The sequence below is a fragment of the Poecile atricapillus genome (genome assembly GCF_030490865.1).
Source record: "Poecile atricapillus isolate bPoeAtr1 chromosome 32 unlocalized genomic scaffold, bPoeAtr1.hap1 SUPER_32_unloc_3, whole genome shotgun sequence".
NCBI lineage: Eukaryota > Metazoa > Chordata > Aves > Passeriformes > Paridae > Poecile > Poecile atricapillus.
Genome location: NW_026708983.1, coordinates 24,649 through 41,767, shown reverse-complemented (window position 1 = coordinate 41,767; position 17,119 = coordinate 24,649). Strand labels below are relative to the sequence as shown.

The 17,119-nt window shown below is 50.1% G+C and overlaps 2 protein-coding genes and 1 long non-coding RNA gene across 4 annotated transcripts; 1 reads left to right on the top strand and 2 right to left on the bottom strand.

The window, feature by feature from the left end:
- Window positions 1-1,763: 1,763 nt before the first annotated feature.
- LOC131574009 (uncharacterized) lies at window positions 1,764-2,577 on the bottom strand. Of its 2 annotated transcripts, XM_058828388.1 has the most exons (3): window positions 2,424-2,577; window positions 2,161-2,383; window positions 1,764-2,103 (listed from the first exon to the last, which is right to left on the bottom strand). In XM_058828388.1, the coding sequence occupies exons 1-3, from the start codon at window positions 2,575-2,577 to the stop codon at window positions 1,764-1,766; spliced, it is 717 nt and encodes a 238-aa protein (XP_058684371.1). The 2 variants fall into 2 exon arrangements, with proteins under 2 accessions (XP_058684371.1, XP_058684370.1); XM_058828387.1 differs by having other exon boundaries at window positions 1,764-2,383.
- Window positions 2,578-2,609: 32 nt separating this feature from the next.
- Window positions 2,610-16,593, bottom strand: LOC131574008 (histone-lysine N-methyltransferase 2B-like). The gene is made up of 7 exons (XM_058828385.1): window positions 16,510-16,593; window positions 14,233-14,307; window positions 8,606-8,789; window positions 7,945-8,055; window positions 5,841-5,924; window positions 5,205-5,334; window positions 2,610-2,962 (listed from the first exon to the last, which is right to left on the bottom strand). The coding sequence occupies exons 3-7, from the start codon at window positions 8,785-8,787 to the stop codon at window positions 2,687-2,689; spliced, it is 783 nt and encodes a 260-aa protein (XP_058684368.1). The 5' UTR covers window positions 8,788-8,789; window positions 14,233-14,307; window positions 16,510-16,593; the 3' UTR covers window positions 2,610-2,686.
- On the top strand, window positions 3,484-4,322 carry LOC131574010 (uncharacterized). The gene is made up of 3 exons (XR_009276337.1): window positions 3,484-3,559; window positions 3,650-3,715; window positions 4,293-4,322. It is a non-coding gene; the product is annotated as an uncharacterized LOC131574010 (long non-coding RNA).
- Window positions 16,594-17,119: the final 526 nt, after the last annotated feature.

Here is a 17,119-nt window from a genome sequence, read left to right as displayed (position 1 = left end):
GGTGGGGGAGGATTTTGGGGAATTTGGGAGGATTTTGGGAGGATTTCGGGGGATTTGGGGGGATTTTGGGAGGATTTTGGGGGGATTTTGGGGAAGTTTGAGGATATTTGGGGGATTTTAGGAGGATTTGGGGGGATTTTGGGGAAGCTTGGGGGGATTATGGGGAAGTTTGGGGGGATTTTGGGGAGATTTTGGGGGTCCTGAGTGGCTGAGAAGGGATTTTGGGAGGATTTTGGGGGTCCTGAGTGACTGAGAGGGGATTTTGGAAGGATTTGGGGGGAATTTGAGGGGGGATTTGGGGATTTTGGGAGGCTTTTGGTGAAATTTGGGTGGTCCTGAGTGACTGAGGGAATTTTGGGAGGATTTGGGGGGATTTTGGGGGTCCTGAGTGGCTGAGAGAGGAATTGGGGGGGATTTGGTGGAATTTGGAGGATTTTGGGGGAATTTGGAGGATTTGAGGGGGGATTTGGGGGGTTCTGAGTGACTGAGGAGAATTTTGGGGGGATTTTGGGAAAACTTGGAGGAATTTATGGGGGGATTTCCCGCCTTCCCCCCCCCCCATGATCCTCACCATTTTCTCCTCACGATTCCCGCTTCTCTCCTCACGATTTCCGCCATTTTCCCCTCACGATTCCCGCCCTTTTCTCCTCACGATTCCCGCCCTTTTCTCCTCATGATTTCCGCCATTTTGTCCTCAGGATTTCCGCCATTTTCTCCTCACGATTCCCGCCATTTTCTCCTCAGGATTCCCGCCATTTTCTCCTCACGATTCCCGCCATTTTCTCCTCAGGATTCCCGCCATTTTCTCCTCAGGATTCCCGCCATTTTCTCCTCAGGATTTCCGCCATTTTCCCCTCATGATTGCCGCCATTTTCTCCTCACGATTCCCGCCATTTTCTCCTCATGATTTCCGCCATTTTCTTCTCACTATTCCCGCCATTTTCTCCTCATGATTCCCACAATTTTCCCCTCACTATTCCCGCCATTTTCTTCTCACGACTGCTGCCATTTTCTCTTCACAATTTCCGCCATTTTCTCCTCACGATTCCCGCCCTTTTCTCCTCACGATTCCCGCCATTTTCTCCTCATGATTTCCGCCATTTTCTCCTCACGATTCCCGCCCTTTTCTCCTCATGATTTCCGCCATTTTCCCCTCACAATTCCCGCCATTTTCCCCTCAGGATTTCCGCCATTTTGTCCTCATGACTTCCGCCATTTTCTCCTCAGGATTCCCGCCCTTTTCTCCGCACGATTTCCGCCATTTTCTCCTCACAATTCCCGCCATTTTCTCCTCAGGATTTCCGCCATTTTCCCCTCACAATTTCCGCCATTTTCTCCTCACGTTTTCCGCCATTTTCTCCTCACATTTTTCGCCATTTTCCCCCTCACAATTCCCGCCATTTTCCCCCCAAAACCCAGGACCTCCCTCTCCAATCGTTGTCTTTATTGTGGGCGGAGCTTGCCCCGCCTTTAAATTAAAATACAAAACCCGAAACTCCCAAAAACACCCGGAAAAGCCCCAAAAATGCTGCGGGGGGAGGGGCTGGACCCATCTCGAGAGGGAAAATTGGGGGAGGGGCCCATGGGAAGGGTTTGGGGGGGCCCCTTGGGGGGGGGGGAATTTGGGGGAGGGGTCTCCAGGGCTGGAGGTGGCGCTGGGAGAACCCCAAAGTCTCTTTTTGGGGGGGTCCCCAGGCTTGGAGGCATCTCCAGAACTTCCAGGAGCGCCCCAAAATCTCGTTCCCGTGATTTTTGGGGATTTTTCAGTTGGCTGGAGGCATCTCAAGGACTTCTGGGAGCATCCCATCATCTTCTTCCCGGGACTCTGGGTCAACCACCACAACCCTTGGTTGACCACAACTCCTGGTTGACCACCATGATTCCTGGTTGATTTCCAAAAATCTTGGTTGACCTTCAGGACTCTTGGTTGACCACCAGAACTCTTGGTTGACCACCACAACACCTGGTTGACCACAATTCCTGGTTGACCACCATGATTCTTGGTTGACCACCATGATTCCTGGTTGACCACAGCTCCTGGTTGACCTCCACAACTCTCGGCTGACCACCAGAACTCTTGGTTGACCACCATGATTCTTGGTTAAGCACCATGATTCCTGGTTGACCACAACTCCTGGTTGACCACCATGATTCTTGGTTGACCCCAATGACTCTTGGTTGATCTCCAGAACTCTTGGTTGACCACCATGATTCTTGGTTGATCTCCAAAACTCTTGGTTGACCACCATCATTCTTGGTTGACCACCATCATTCTTGGTTGATCTCCAAAAGTCTTGGTTGACCACCATCATTCTTGGTTGACCACCATGATTCTTGGTTGACCACCATGATTCTTGGTTGACCACCATGATTCTTGGTTGACCTCCACAACTCTCGGTTGACCACCAGAACTCTTGGTTGACCACAACTCTTGGTTGACCACCATGATTCTTGGTTGATCTCCATCATTCTTGGTTGACCACCATCAATCTTGGTTGATCTCCAGAACTCCTGGTTGACCACCACAACTCTTGGTTGACCCCTATGGCTTCTACACAACCACCAAACCTCTCCCATCACCACACCCACCACCACAACCTCCTCCAAAACTCCACCTCCAACCCCACCACACCCCAAAAAACATCTCCAGAACCTCCCCCAAACCCCAAAAAAACCACCCCAGAGCTCAGTTGAGGAACCGCCGGCACCGCCGGGCGCCGCAGTTGCAGGGCAGCTTGGCCGCCGGTTCCTCGATGGGGAACTTGTAGTCGTAGGTGAGCTCCTCGCCGCGCAGGATGCGGCGCAGGGCGAAGATGACGATGCGTTTGTGACCTTCCACGTGGATGACGCGCGAGTAGCAGTTGGGCTCGCACGAGTGGTTGATGAAGCGCGCGGCGCTGCCGTGCATGGTGGCGTCCACCACCTCGGCCTCGTCGATGCGGAACATGTAACAGCCGATGCCCTGCGGTGGGGAGGAGAAGGTTGGGGTGTGGTCAAGGGTTGGAGATCAAGGATTGAAGGTCAAGGGTTGGGGTGTGGTCAAGGTTTGGAGATCAAAGGTTGAGGTGTGGTCAAGGGTTGGAGATCAAGGGTTGGAGATCAAGGGTTGGAGGAGATCAAGGTTTGGAGGTGGTCAAAGGTTGGAGATCAAGGGTTAGAGGTCAAGGTTTGGGTGTGGTCAAGGGTTGGAGATCAAGGGTTGGAGATCAAGGGTTGGAGGTGGTCAAGGGTTGGAGGTGATCAAAGGTTGGGAGTGGCCAAAGGTTTGGAGATCAAGGGTTGGAGATCAAGGGTTGGAGAAGATCAAGGTTTGGGGTGTGGTCAAGGATTGGAGATCAAAGGTTGAGGTGTGGTCAAGGGTTGGAGATCAAGGGTTGAAGGTCAAGGGTTGGAGATCAAGGGTTGGAGGTCAAGGTTTGGGGTGTGGTCAAAGTTTGGAGATTGAAAGTTGGAGGTCAAGGTTTGGAGGAGATCAAGGGTTGGAGATCAAGGTTTGGGGTGTGGTCAAGGTTTGGGGGTCAAGGGTTGGAGATCAAGGGTTGGAGATCAAGAGTTGGAGGTCAAGGGTTGGAGATCAAGGGTTGGAGATCAAGGTTTGGGTGTGGTCAAGGTTTGTGTGTGGTCAAGGGTTGGAGATCAAGGGTTGAAGGTCAAGGGTTGGAGGTCAAGGGTTGGAGGTCAAGGGTTGGAGATCAAGGGTTGGGGTGTGGTCAAGGTTTGGAGGTCAAGGGTTGGAGATCAAGGTTTGGAGGTGGTCAAAGGTTGGGGTGTGGTCAAGGGTTGGGTGTGGTCAAAAGTTGGAGATCAAGGATTGGAGATCAAGGGTTGGAGATCAAGGTTGGGGGTGTGGTCAAGGTTTGGAGGTGGTCAAGAGTTGGAAATCGAGGGTTGGAGATGGTCAAGAGTTGAAGGTGGTCAAGAGTTGGAGGTGGTCAAGGGTTGGAGATCAAGGGTTGGAGGAGATCAAGGTTTGGAGGTGGTCAAAGGTTGGGTGTGGTCAAAAGTTGGAGATCAAGGGTTGGAGATCAAGGGTTGGGGTGTGGTCAAGGGTTGGAGATCAAGGGTTGGAGGTCAAGGGTTGGAGATCAAGGTTGGGGTGTGGTCAAGAGTTGGAGGTCAAGGGTTGGAGATCAAGGTTGGGGTGTGGTCAAGGTTTGGGGGTCAAGGTTTGGAGATCAAGGGTTGGAGGTCAAGGGTTGGAGGTCAAGGGTTGGGGTTTGGTCAAGAGTTGGAGGTCAAGGGTTGGAGGAGATCAAGGGTTGGGGTGTGGTCAAGAGTTGGGTGTGGTCAAGGATGTTGGATATCAGAAAAGTTTGGTCATCCCATAATTTTCCCGCCATTTTCCCCTCACATTTCCCGCCCTTTTACCCTCACGATTTCCGCCATTTTCCCCTCACGTTTTCCCGCCCTTTTCTCCTCACGATTTCCACCATTTTCCCCTCACGTTTTCCCGCCCTTTTCCCCTCATGTTTCCTGCCCTTTCCCCCTCACATTTTCCTCCATTTTCCCCTCACATTTCCCGCCCTTTTCCCCTCACATTTTCCACCATTTCCCCCTCACATTTTCCTCCATTTTCCCCTCACAATTTCCGCCATTTTCCCCTCACGATTTCCACCCTTTTCCCCTCACGTTTCCCACCCTTTTCCCCTCACATTTTCCTCCATTTTCTCCTCACATTTTCCTCCATTTTCCCCTCACATTTCCCGCCCTTTTCCCCTCACGATTTCCGCCATTTTCCCCTCACGATTTCCACCATTTTCCCCTCACGTTTTCCCGCCCTTTTCCCCTCACATTTCCCTCCATTTTCCCCTCACATTTCCCACCCTTTTCCCCTCACGATTTCCGCCATTTTCCCCTCACGTTTCCCGCCATTTTCCCCTCACATTTTCCTCCATTTTCCCCTCACATTTTCCACCATTTTCCCCTCACGTTTTCCTGCCCTTTTCCCCTCACATTTCCCCACAATTCCCCCTCAATTTTCCTCCATTTTTTCCACTTTCCCCCCCAAATTTTGCATTTTCCCTCCCAATTTTCCTCATTTTTGACGTTTCCCCCCCATTTTTTTAAGGACGCCCCTCCCATTTTCCCCCAATTTCCCTTTCCCCCATTTTTTAAGGAAAATTCCCTTTCCTCCATTTTTTCTCCCCATTTTTTTGGGCCGTTTTTGCCGTTTTTTGGGGTTTTTCACCCCAAATTTTGCTCACCTTGCTGTCGTAGAACTTTTCCCGCTTGTCGGTCAGCACGGAGCGCACGACGATTCCGGAATATTCTATCACCATCTCTCCGGCCTCGATGTTCCGCTTGCAGAACAGACCCCGCCCGTGAATGGCTGAACTGGAAAAAAAAAACACCCAAAAAACCCCAAATTTTTCCAAATTTCCAAAATTTTAAAATTTAGAAAAAAAATTTCCTCAAATCCCAAATTTTTTCCCCAAAAAATTCGCCTGGGAAATCCTAAAAATTCCCCCAAAATTCCTGCTGGAAAACCTTAAATCCTGCTAAAAATCCACCCCAGGTGTCCCCAGGTGTGTCCAGGTGTCCCCAGGTGTGTTCCAGGTGTCCCCAAACGTCCCCCAGGTGTCCCCAGGTGTCTCCAAATGTCCCCCAGGTGTCCCCAGGTGTCCCCAGGTGTCCCCAAATGTCCCCCAGGTGTCCCCAGATGCCCCTCAGGTGTCCCCAGACACCCTCCAGGTGTGCCCAAGTGTGTCCTGGGTGTCCCCAGATGTCCCCAGGTGTCCCCAAATGTCTCCAAGGTGTCCCCAAATGCCCCCCAGGTGTCCCCAGGTGTCCCCAGATGTCCCCAGGTGTCCCCAGGTGTGTCCCCAGGTGTCCCCACTCACCGATAGACCCCCACCGCCTCCTTGGCCGTTCTCTTCAGGTGTCGGAAGCGCATGGCCATGGGCAGCTCCAGGCTGGTGGCGCGACTGGGGGGGCGTCAGGGGGTCCCCAAAACCGGGGGGGACCCCCCAAAACCTCCCCCCAAAATAACCCCAAAAATCCCCAAATCCACCCCAAAAAAATCCCCCCCCAAAATTCCCAAAATTCCCCCCAAAATTCCCCCCAAAAATCCCCAAATCCAACGCCAAAAAAATCCCCCCCCAAATATCCCCAAAATCCCCCCAAAAATTCCCAAAATTCCCCCCAAAATCCCAAAATCCAACGCCAAAAAATCCCCAAAATCCCCAAAACCACCCCAAAAAAAATCCCCCCCAAAATATCACAAAAATCCCCCCCAAAAATTCCCAAAATTCCCCCCAAAAATCCCAAAATCCAACGCCAAAAAATCCCAAAAATCCCCAAACCCACCCCAAAAAAATCCCCCCAAAATATCCCAAAAATTCCCCAAAAAATCCCAAAAAAGTCCCAAATTGAGCCCCCAAAAAATCCCCAAATCCCCCCCAAAAATCCCCCCCCCAAAACCCCAAAATCCCCCCCCCAAAAATCCCCTCCAAGAAATCCCAAAAATCCCAAATCTCCCCCAAAAAAGGGTCCCTGAAGGGATTTTGGGGTTCCCTGAAGGGATTTTGGGGGTCTCTGATGGATATTGGGGGTCTCTGAGGGGATTTTGGGGTTCCCAGGAATTTGGGGGTCACCCAAGGGTGCTGGGGGGTCCCCAAAATTTTGGGGGTGACCTTTGGGGGTCCCAATGGTGGGGAGGGACACCAGGTCTACCCATAGGGTCCCATAGAGGAGCAATTTTGGGGAGGGGTCTTTGGATTTTTGGGGGGTCCCTGAGGGGGTTTTGGGGGGTCCCTGATGGGGATTTTGGGGGGGGGTCCCTGAGGGGATTTTGGGGGGTCCCTGAGGGGATTTTGGGGGGGGGTCCCTGAGGGGATTTTGGGGGGGGTCCCTGAGGGGATTTTGGGGGGTTCCTGAGGGGGATTTTGGGGGGTCCCTGAGGGGATTTTGGGGGGTCCCTGAGGGGATTTTGGGGGTCCCTGAGGGGATTTTGGGGGGTCCCTGATGGGATTTTGGGGGGTCCCTGATGGGGATTTTGGGGGGTCCCTGAGGGGGATTTTGGGGGGGGGTCCCTGAGGGGATTTTGGGGGGTCCCTGAGGGGATTTTGGGGGGTCCCTGAGGGGGTTTTGGGGGGTCCCTGAGAGGATTTTGGGGGGGGTCCCTGAGGGGATTTTGGGGGGTCCCTGAGGGGATTTTGGGGGGTCCCTGAGGGGGTTTTGGGGGGTCCCTGAGGGGATTTTGGGGGGGGTCCCTGAGGGGGTTTTTGGGGGTCCCTGAGGGGGTTTTGGGGGGTCCCTGAGGGGGTTTTGGGGGGTCCCTGAGGGGGTTTTGGGGGGTCCCTGAGGGGATTTTGGGGGGTCCCTGAGGGGATTTTGGGGGGTCCCTGAAGGGGATTTTGGGGGGTCCCTGAGGGGATTTTGGGGGGTCCCTGAGGGGATTTTGGGGGGGGGTCCCTGAGGGGATTTTGGGGGGTCCCTGAGGGGATTTTGGGGGGTCCCTAAGGGGATTTTGGGGGGTCCCTGAGGGATTTTGGGGGGTCCCTGAGGGGATTTTGGGGGGTCCCTGAGGGGATTTTGGGGGGTCCCTGAGGGGATTTTGGGGGGTCCCTGATGGGGATTTTGGGGGGTCCCTGAGGGGGTTTTGGGGGGTTCCAGAAGGGGATTTTGGGGGGGTCCCTGATGGGGTTTTGGGGGGTCCCAGAAGGGGATTTTGGGGGGTCCCTGATGGGGATTTTGGGGGGTCCCTGAGGGGATTTTGGGGGGTCCCTGAGGGGATTTTGGGGGGGTCCCTGAGGGGGTTTTGTGGGATCCCAGAACGGGATTTTGGGGGGGGGTCTCTGATGGGGGTTTTGGGGGGTCCCTGATGGGGATTTTGGGGGCTCCCTGAGGGGATTTTGGGGGGTCCCTGAGGGGATTTTTGGGGGGGTCCCTGAGGGGGTTTTGGGGGGTCCCTGAGGGGATTTTGGGGTGGGGGAGGGTCCTCACCGGGTGGGTTTCAGCTGCACCTCGTCCTCCTCATCCTCGCGGGGAGGGGGTCCCTGGGGGAGGGCGCGGTGCTGCGACGCCAGGAAGCTGAACATGTCGAAGGTGCACTTCCTGTGGGGGAGGGGAGGATGTCAGACCCCTCCCCCACACCCATGGGTGACCCCTCCCCCCCCACCCATGGGTGACCCCTCCCCCCCACAATAAAGGGACCCCTCCCCACCCTGAGTTGTCCCCGCCCCTGAAAGTGACACCAAAATGGGTTCAGGGGGTTTGGAACTCTCCCAGTTCTCTCCCAGTTCATCCCAGTTCCCTCCCAGTTTGTCCCAGTCCCTCCCAATCCACTCCCAGTCCCCTCCCAGTTTATCCCAGTTCATCCCAGTTTGTCCCAGTTCCCTCCCAGTGCCCCCCAGTCCCTCCCAATCCACTCCCAGTCCCTCCCAGATCCCTCCCAGTTCATCCCAGTCCCTCCCAGTTTGTCCCAGTCCCTCCCAGTCCATCCCAATCCCCTCCCAGTGTACCCCAGTCCTTTCCAATCCCCTCCCAGTCCCTTCCAATCCCCTCCCAGTCCATCCCAGTCCCCTCCCAGTTTATCCCAGTGCCCCCCAATCCCCTCCCAGTCCCTCCCAGTCCATCCCAGTCCCTCCCAGTCCATCCCAGTCACCTCAGGTAGAGCTCGGCGCGGGCGCATCCCGAGGGGTTTCGGGGCGGGGGCGCCAGGGGGGGCTCCCGGCGGGGGGGGTGGTACCGGAACCGGTACCGGGAGCAATTCCCGGCCCCCGGCAGCTGCTCCAGCAGGAAAACCACGGCGTCGTGGTGGATCCCCAGCAGCCTCAGCCCGCTCATTCCTGCCCGGGGAGGGGTTAAAATGGGTCTGGGGGCTCTAAAATGGGGTTTGGGGGGGGTTAAAATGGGTCTGGGGGCTTCAAAATGGGGTCTGAGGTGGTTAAAATGGCGTCCGGGGGCTTCAAAATGGCGTCCAGGGGAATCAAAATGGCGTCCAGGGGTTTGAAATGGAGTCTGGGGGGATTAAAATGGGTCTGGGGGCTTCAAAATGGGGTTAAAATGGGTCTGGGGCCTTTAAAATGGGGTTAAAATGGGTCTGGGGGTGGTTTAAAATGGGTCTGGGGGTTCCCAGCAGGAAAACCACGGCGTCGTGGTGGATCCCCAGCAGCCTCAGCCCGCTCATTCCTGCCCGGGGAGGGGTTAAAATGGGTCTGGGGGCTTTAAAGTGGGGTTTGGGGGGGGTTAAAATGGGTCTGGGGGTGGTTAAAATGGGTCTGGGGGCTTCAGAATTGGGTCTGGGGGCTTCAAAATGGGGTTAAAATGGGATCTGAGGGCTTCAAAATGGCGTCCGGGGGAAACAAAATGGCGTCCAGGGGTTTGAAATGGAGTCTGGGGGCTTCAAAATGGCGTCCAGGGGGGTAAAAATGGGCCTGGGGGTTTCAAAACAGGGTCTGGAGTGGTTAAAATGGGTCTGGGGGGAGTTAAAATGGGTCTGGGGGCCTCAAAATAAGGTTAAAATGGGTCTGGGGGCTTTGAAGTGGGGTCTGAGGGGGTTAAAATGGCGTCCGGGGAAATCAAAATGGCGTCTGGGGGCTACAAAATGGCGTCCAGGGGTTTGAAATGGGGTCTGGGGGGATTAAAATGGGTCTGGGGGCTTCAAAATTGGGTCTGGGGCCTTTAAAATGAGGTTAAAATGGGTCTGGGGGTTCCCAGCAGGAAAACCACGGCGTCGTGGTGGATCCCCAGCAGCCTCAGCCCGCTCATTCCTGCCCGGGGAGGGGTTAAAATGGGTCTGGGGGCTTTAAAATGGGTCTGGGGGTCGTTAAAATGGGTCTGGGGGCTTCAGAATTGGGTCTGGGGGCTTCGAAATGGGGTTAAAATGGGATCTGAGAGCTTCAAAATGGCGTCCAGGGGCTTCAAAATGGCGTCCAGGGGTTTGAAATGGGGTCTGGGGGTTTGAAATGGGGTCTGGGGGGATTAAAATGGGTCTGGGGGCCTCAAAACAGGGTCTGGAATGGTTAAAATGGGTCTGGGGGGAGTTAAAATGGGTCTGGGGGGTTCAAAATGGGGTTAAAATGGGTCTGGGGGCTTCGAAATGGGGCCTGAGGGGGTTAAAATGGCGTCCAGGGGAATCAAAATGGCGTCCCAGGAAAACAAAATGGCGTCCAGGGGGGTAAAAATGGGTCTGGGGGCTTCAAAATGGGGTTCAAATGGGTCTGGGGGCTTCAGAATGGGGTTCAAATGGGTCTGGGGGCTTTAAAACAGAGTCTGGAGCGTTTAAAATGGGTCTGGGGGCTTCGAAATGGGGTCTGAGGTGGTTAAAATGGCGTCCGGGGGAAACAAAATGGCGTCCAGGGGAATCAAAATGGCGTCCAGGGGTTTGAAATGGGGTCTGGGGCCTTCAAAATGGCGTCTGGGGGCTTCAAAATGGCGTCCAGGGGTGGTTAAAATGGGTCTGCGGGTGGTTCAAATGGGTCTGGGGGCTTTGAAATGGGTCTGGGGGCTTCGAAATGGGGTCTGAGGGCTTCAAAATGGCGTCCAGGGGAATCAAAATGGCGGCCAGGGGTTTGAAATGGGGTCTGGGGGGATTAAAATGGGTCTGGGGGCTTCAAAATTGGGTCTGGGGCCTTTAAAATGAGGTTAAAATGGGTCTGGGGGTTCCCAGCAGGAAAACCACGGCGTCGTGGTGGATCCCCAGCAGCCTCAGCCCGCTCATTCCTGCCCGGGGAGGGGTTAAAATGGGTCTGGGGGCTTTAAAATGGGGTTTGGGGGGGTTTAAAATGGGTCTGGGGGCTTCAAAATGGCGTCCCAGGGATTTCAAAATGGCGTCCAGGGGTCTGAAATGGGGTCTGGGGGCTTCAAAATGGGACTGGGGGTGGTTAAAATGGGTCTGGGGGTGGTTAAAATGGGTCTGGAGTGGTTAAAATGGGTCTGGGGGCTTCAAAATGGGGTTAAAATGGGTCTGGGGGCTTCGAAATGGGGTCTGAGGGGGTTAAAATGGCGTCCGGGGAAATAAAAATGGCGTCTGGGGGCTTCAAAATGGCGTCCAGGGGTTTGAAATGGGGTCGGGGGGGATTAAAATGGATCTGGGGGTGGTTAAAATGGGTCTGGGGCTGGTTAAAATGGGTCTGGGGGCTTTAAAATGGGGTTAAAATGGGTCTGGGGGTTCCCAGCAGGAAAACCACGGCGTCGTGGTGGATCCCCAGCAGCCTCAGCCCGCTCATTCCTGCCCGGGGAGGGGTTAAAATGGGTCTGGGGGCTTTAAAGTGGGGTTTGGGGGGGGTTAAAATGGGTCTGGGGGCTTCAGAATTGGGTCTGGGGGCTTTGAAATGGGGTTAAAATGGGGTCTGAGGACTTCAAAATGGCGTCCCGGGGCTTCAAAATGGCGTCCAGAGGTTTGAAATGGGGTCTGGGGCGGTTAAAATGGGTCTGGGGGCCTCAAAACAGGGTCTGGAGTGGTTAAAATGGGTCTGGGGGTGGTTAAAATGGGTCTGGGGGCCTCAAAATGGGGTTAAAATGGGTCTGGGGGCTTCAAAATGGGGTCTGAGGGGGTTAAAATGGCGTCCAGGGGAATCAAAATGGCGTCCCAGGAAAACAAAATGGTGCCGGGGGGTTAAAATGGGTCTGGGGGCTTTAAAACAGAGTCTGGAGTGTTTAAAATGGGTCTGGGGGCTTCAAAATGGGGTTAAAGTGGGTCTGGGGGCTTCGAAATGGGGTCTGAGGGGGTTAAAATGGCGTCCAGGGGAATCAAAATGGCATCTGATGGCTTCAAAATGGCGTTCAGGGGAGTTAAAATGGGTCTGGGGGCTTCAAAATGGGGTCTGGGGGGTTTAAAATGGGTCTGGGGGCTTCAAAATGGCGTCCAGGGGAAACAAAATGGCGTCCGGGGGAAACAAAATGGCGTCCAGGGGTTTGAAATGGGGTCTGGGGGCTTCAAAATTATTCTTGGGGAGATTTTGAGGTGATTTTTGGGTGATTTTGAAATGATTTTGAGGTGATTTTGGGGTGATTTTTGGGTGATTTTGAGGTGATTTTTTGGGTGATTTTGAAGCGATTTCTGGGTCATTTTGAGGTGATTTTTAGATGATTTTTTGGGTCATTTTTGGGTGATTTTGAGGTGATTTTTGTGTGATTTTGAGGTGATTTTTGGGCGATTTTGGGGCAATTTTTTAGTGATTTTGGGGTGATTTTGAGGTGATTTTTGGGTGATTTTTAGATGATTTTTTTGGTCATTTTTGGGTGATTTTGAGGCGATTTTTGGGTGATTTTGAGGTGATTTTTGGGTGATTTTGAGGCGATTTTGAGGTGATTTTTGGGTGATTTTGAGGTGATTTTTTGGGTCATTTTTGGGTGATTTTGGGCTGATTTTTGGGTCATTTTGAGGTGATTTTTTGGTGGTTTTTAGATTATTTTTTGGGTCATTTTTGGGTGATTTTGAGGTGATTTTTGGGTGATTTTGAGGTGATTTTGAGGTGATTTTTGGGTGATTTTGAGGTGATTTTTGGGTGATTTTGGGGCTGATTTTTGAGTGATTTTGGGTGATTTTTGGGTGATTTTGAGGGGATTTTTGGGTGATTTTGAGGTGATTTTTGGGCGATTTTGGGGCAATTTTTGGGTGATTTTGGGGTGATTTTGAGGTGATTTTTGGGTGATTTTGAGGTGATTTTTGGTGATTTTGGGGTCATTTTGAGGCGATTTTTTGGGTGATTTTGGGCTGATTTTTGGGCGATTTTTGGGTGATTTTTGGGTGATTTTTGGGTGATTTTGAGGTGATTTTTGGGTGATTTTTGGGTGATTTTGAGGTGATTTTTTGGTGATTTTGGGACAGTTTTTTGGTCATTTTTGGGTGATTTTTTGATGATTTTGGGGTTGATTTTGAGGTGATTTTTGGGTGATTTTTGGGTGATTTTTGGGTGATTTTGAGGTGATTTTTGGGTGATTTTGAGGCAATTTTTGGGTCATTTTGAGGTGATTTTGGGGTGATTTTGAGGCGATTTTTTGGGTGATTTTGAGATGATTTTTGGGTGATTTTTAGATGATTTTTTGGGTCATTTTTGGATGATTTTTTGGTGATTTTGAGGTGATTTTTTGGTGATTTTGGGACAGTTTTTTGGTCATTTTTGGGTGATTTTTAGATCATTTTGGGGTTGATTTTGAGGTGATTTTTGGGTGATTTTTGGTGATTTTTGGGTCATTTTGTGGCGATTTTTTCTCTCATTTTTGGGTGATTTTGGGGTGATTTTTTGGCCGATTTTTGGGTGATTTTGGGGCAGTTTTTTCGGTCATTTTTCGGTGATTTTTGGGTGATTTTCTGATGATTTCAGGGTGATTTTTTGGGGTGATTTTTGGTGTATTTTGGGTGATTTTTTTGGCAATTCTTGGGTGATTTTGGGGTCATTTTTTTAGGGTGATTTTGGTGGTTTTTGGGCAATTTTTGGGTGGTTTTTGGGTGGTTTTTGGGTCATTTTGAGGTGATTTTTGGGTGATTTTGGGGCAATTTTCTTGGTGATTTTTTAGTGATTTTTACATGATTTTTAGGTGATTTTTTGGGGTGTTTTTGGTGGGTTTTGGGGTGATTTTTGGTGTATTTTGGGTGTTTTTGGGGTGATTTTTAGATGATTTTTGGATGATTTTTTTGGGGTGATTTTGGTGTATTTTGAGGTGTTTTTGGGTGATTTTTTGGGGTGTTTTTGGGGTGATTTTTAGATGATTTTGGGGTGTTTTTGGTGGTTTTTGGGTGTTTTTTGGGTGATTTTTAGATGATTTTGGGGTGTTTTTGGTGGTTTTTGGGTGTTTTTTGGGTGATTTTTTGATGATTTTTGGGTGATTTTTTTGGGGTGATTTTAGTGTATTTTGAGGTGTTTTTGGGTGATTTTTTGGGGTGTTTTTGGTGGTTTTTTGGGGTGATTTTTGATGTATTTTGGGTGTTTTTGGGGTGATTTTTAGATGATTTTGGGGTAATTTTTTTGGGGTGATTTTGGTGTATTTTGAGGTGGTTTTGGGTGATTTTTTGGGGTGTTTTTGGCGGTTTTTGGGGTGATTTTTAGATGATTTTGGGGTGTTTTTGGTGGTTTTTGGGTGATTTTTTGGGGTGTTTTTGGTGGTTTTTGGGTGATTTTTTGGGGTGTTTTTGGTGGTTTTTGGGGTGATTTTTAGATGATTTTTGGGTGTTTTTGGGGTGATTTTTAGATGATTTTGGGGTGATTTTTTGGGGTGATTTTGGTGTATTTTGGGGTGTTTTTGGGCCATTTTTTGGGGTGTTTTTGATGTTTTTGGGGGTCTCACCTGCGAAGCTCAGGTGTCTCAGGTGGGCGTTGGCTCGAGCCTCCTGCACCCGCTCCAGCACCGCCCGCCAGGCGCCTGTGGGGCGACCCCAAAATATCCCAAAATATCCCAAAATTCCCCCAAAATCCAACCCAAAATCCCCCCAAAATCCAACCCAAAATTCCCCCAAAAACACCAAAAAATTCCCCCAAAATTCCCCCAAATTGTCCCAAAATCCTCCCCAAAATTCCCCCCAAAATCTCCCCAAAATTCCCCCAAATTGTCCCAAAATCCTCCCCAAAATTCCCCCCAAAATCACCCCAAAATCCAACCTAAAATTTCCCAAAATTCCCCCAAAATCCAACCCAAAATCCCCCCAAAAACACCAAAAAATCCTCCCCAAAATCCCCCCAAAACCACCAAAAAATCCCCCCAAAATTGTCTCAAAATTCCCCCAAATTGTCCCAAAATCCTCCCCAAAATCCCCCCAAAAATGCCCCAAAATCCAACCTAAAATATCCCAAAATTCCCTCAAAATTTTCCCCAAAATTCCCCCAAAAACACCAAAAAATTCCCCCAAAAATTGTCCCAAAATTCCCCCAAATTGTCCCAAAAATCTCCCAAAATTCCCCCCAAAATCCAACCTAAAATATCCCAAAATTCCCCCTAAAAACCCCCTTAAATCCCCTCCCAGTCCAAACCAGTATAAACCAGTATAACCCAGTCTAAACCAGTATAAACCAGTATAATCCAGTCCAAACCAGTCCAAACCAGTCTAACCCAGTCCAAACTCATCCAAACCAGTCTAAACCAGTCTAAACCAGTATAAACCAGTATAAACCAGTATAAACCAGTCCAAAGCAGTATAAACCAGTATAAACCAGTATAAACCAGTCTAACCCAGTCCAAACCAGTATAAACCAGTATAACTCAGTATAACCCAGTCCAAACCAGTCCAAACCAGTATAAACCAATCCAAACCAGTCTAAACCAGTATAAACCAGTCTAAACCAGTATAAACCAGTATAACCCAATCCAAACCAGTCTAACCCAGTCTAAACCAGTATAAACCAGTCCAAACCAGTCTAACCCAGTCCAAACCAGTATAAACCAGTATAACTCAGTATAACCCAGTCCAAACCAGTCCAAACCAGTATAAACCAGTCCAAACCAGTCTAAACCAGTATAACCCAGTCCAAACCAGTATAAACCAGTATAAACCAGTCCAAACCAGTATAACCCAGTCCAAACCAGTATAAACCAGTCCAAACCAGTATAACCCAAGCCAAACCAGTCCAAACCCAGTCCAAACCAGTATAACCCAATATAAACCAGTCCAAACCAGTATAAACCAGTATAACTCAGTATAACCCAATCCAAACCAGCCCAAACCAATATCAACCAGTATAAACCAGTATAACTCAATCCAAACCAGTCCAAACCAGTATAAACCAGTCCAAACCAGTATAACCCAATCCAAACCAATATAAACCAGTATAAACCAGTCTAACCCAGTCCAAACCAGTATAACCCAGTCCAAACCAGTATAAACCAGTATAACCCAGTATAAACCAGTCCAAACCCAGTCCAAACCAGTATAAACCAGTATAACCCAGTCCAAACCAGTATAACCCAATCCAAACCAGTATAAACCAGTATAAACCAGTCCAAACCAGTATAACCCAGTCCAAACCAGTATAAACCAGTCCAAACCAGTCTAACCCAGTATAAACCAGTCTAACCCAGTCTAAACCAGTCTAACCCAGTATAAACCAGTCTAAACCAGTCTAAACCAGTATAAGCCAGTATAACCCAATCCAAACCAGTCCAAACCAGTCCAAACCAGTCCAAACCAGTCTAACCCAGTATAACCCAGTCCAAACCAGTATAAACCAGTCCAAACCAGTATAAACCAGTATAAACCAGTCTAACCAGTATAAACCAGTCCAAACCAGTCCAAACCCAGTCCAAACCAGTCTAACCCAGTCCAAACCAGTCCAAACCAGTATAACCCAGTCCAAACCAGTATAAACCAGTCTAACCCAGTCCAAACCAGTATAAACCAGTCTAACCCAGTCCAAACCAGTCCAAACCAGTATAACCCAGTCCAAACCAGTATAACCCAGTATAAACCAGTATAAACCAGTCCAAACCAGTCTAACCCAGTATAACCCAGTCCAAACCAGTATAAACCAGTCCAAACCCATCCAAACCAGTCCAAACCAGTATAAACCAGTATAACCCAGTCCAAACCAGTATAAACCAGTATAAACCAGTATAAACCAGTATAACCAGTACCCTCCAGGCTGGGCGCCGTCACCCTCAGCCCGTCCTCGCTGCTGATCTCGAAGCGCAGGTGGGGGAGGGGCGGGGAGGGGGCGGGGCTGGGGGGAGGGGAGGGGGAGGGGCCTCGCGGGGGGAGGGGCTCATCCTCATCCTCGGAGCTCCCGCCTGCGAAATTTCGGGGAAAATCGGAGGAAATTGGGAAAAACCAATTAAAGTTGATAAAAATTAATAAAAATTAATAAAAATTAACCAAAATTAATAAAAATCGGATTAAAATCAACCAAAATTGGATTAAAATTGGGTTAAAATTAATCAAAATTGATAAAAAATGACCCAAATTCCTCCCAAAATGACCCAAATTCTACCCAAAATCTCCCAAAATGACCCAAAATCCCCTGAATTCCACCCAAAATTCCCCAAAATTCCCCCCAAAATTCCCCAAATTCCTCCCAAAATTCCCCAAATTCCCCAAATTTTTCCCAAAATCCCCCAAATTCCACCCAAAATTCCCCAAAATTTCCCAAAATTCCCCAAAATTTCCCAAAATTCCCCAAAATCCACCCAAAATTCCAAAATTTTCCCAAAATCCCCCCAAAATCCACCCAAAATTCCCCAAAATTCC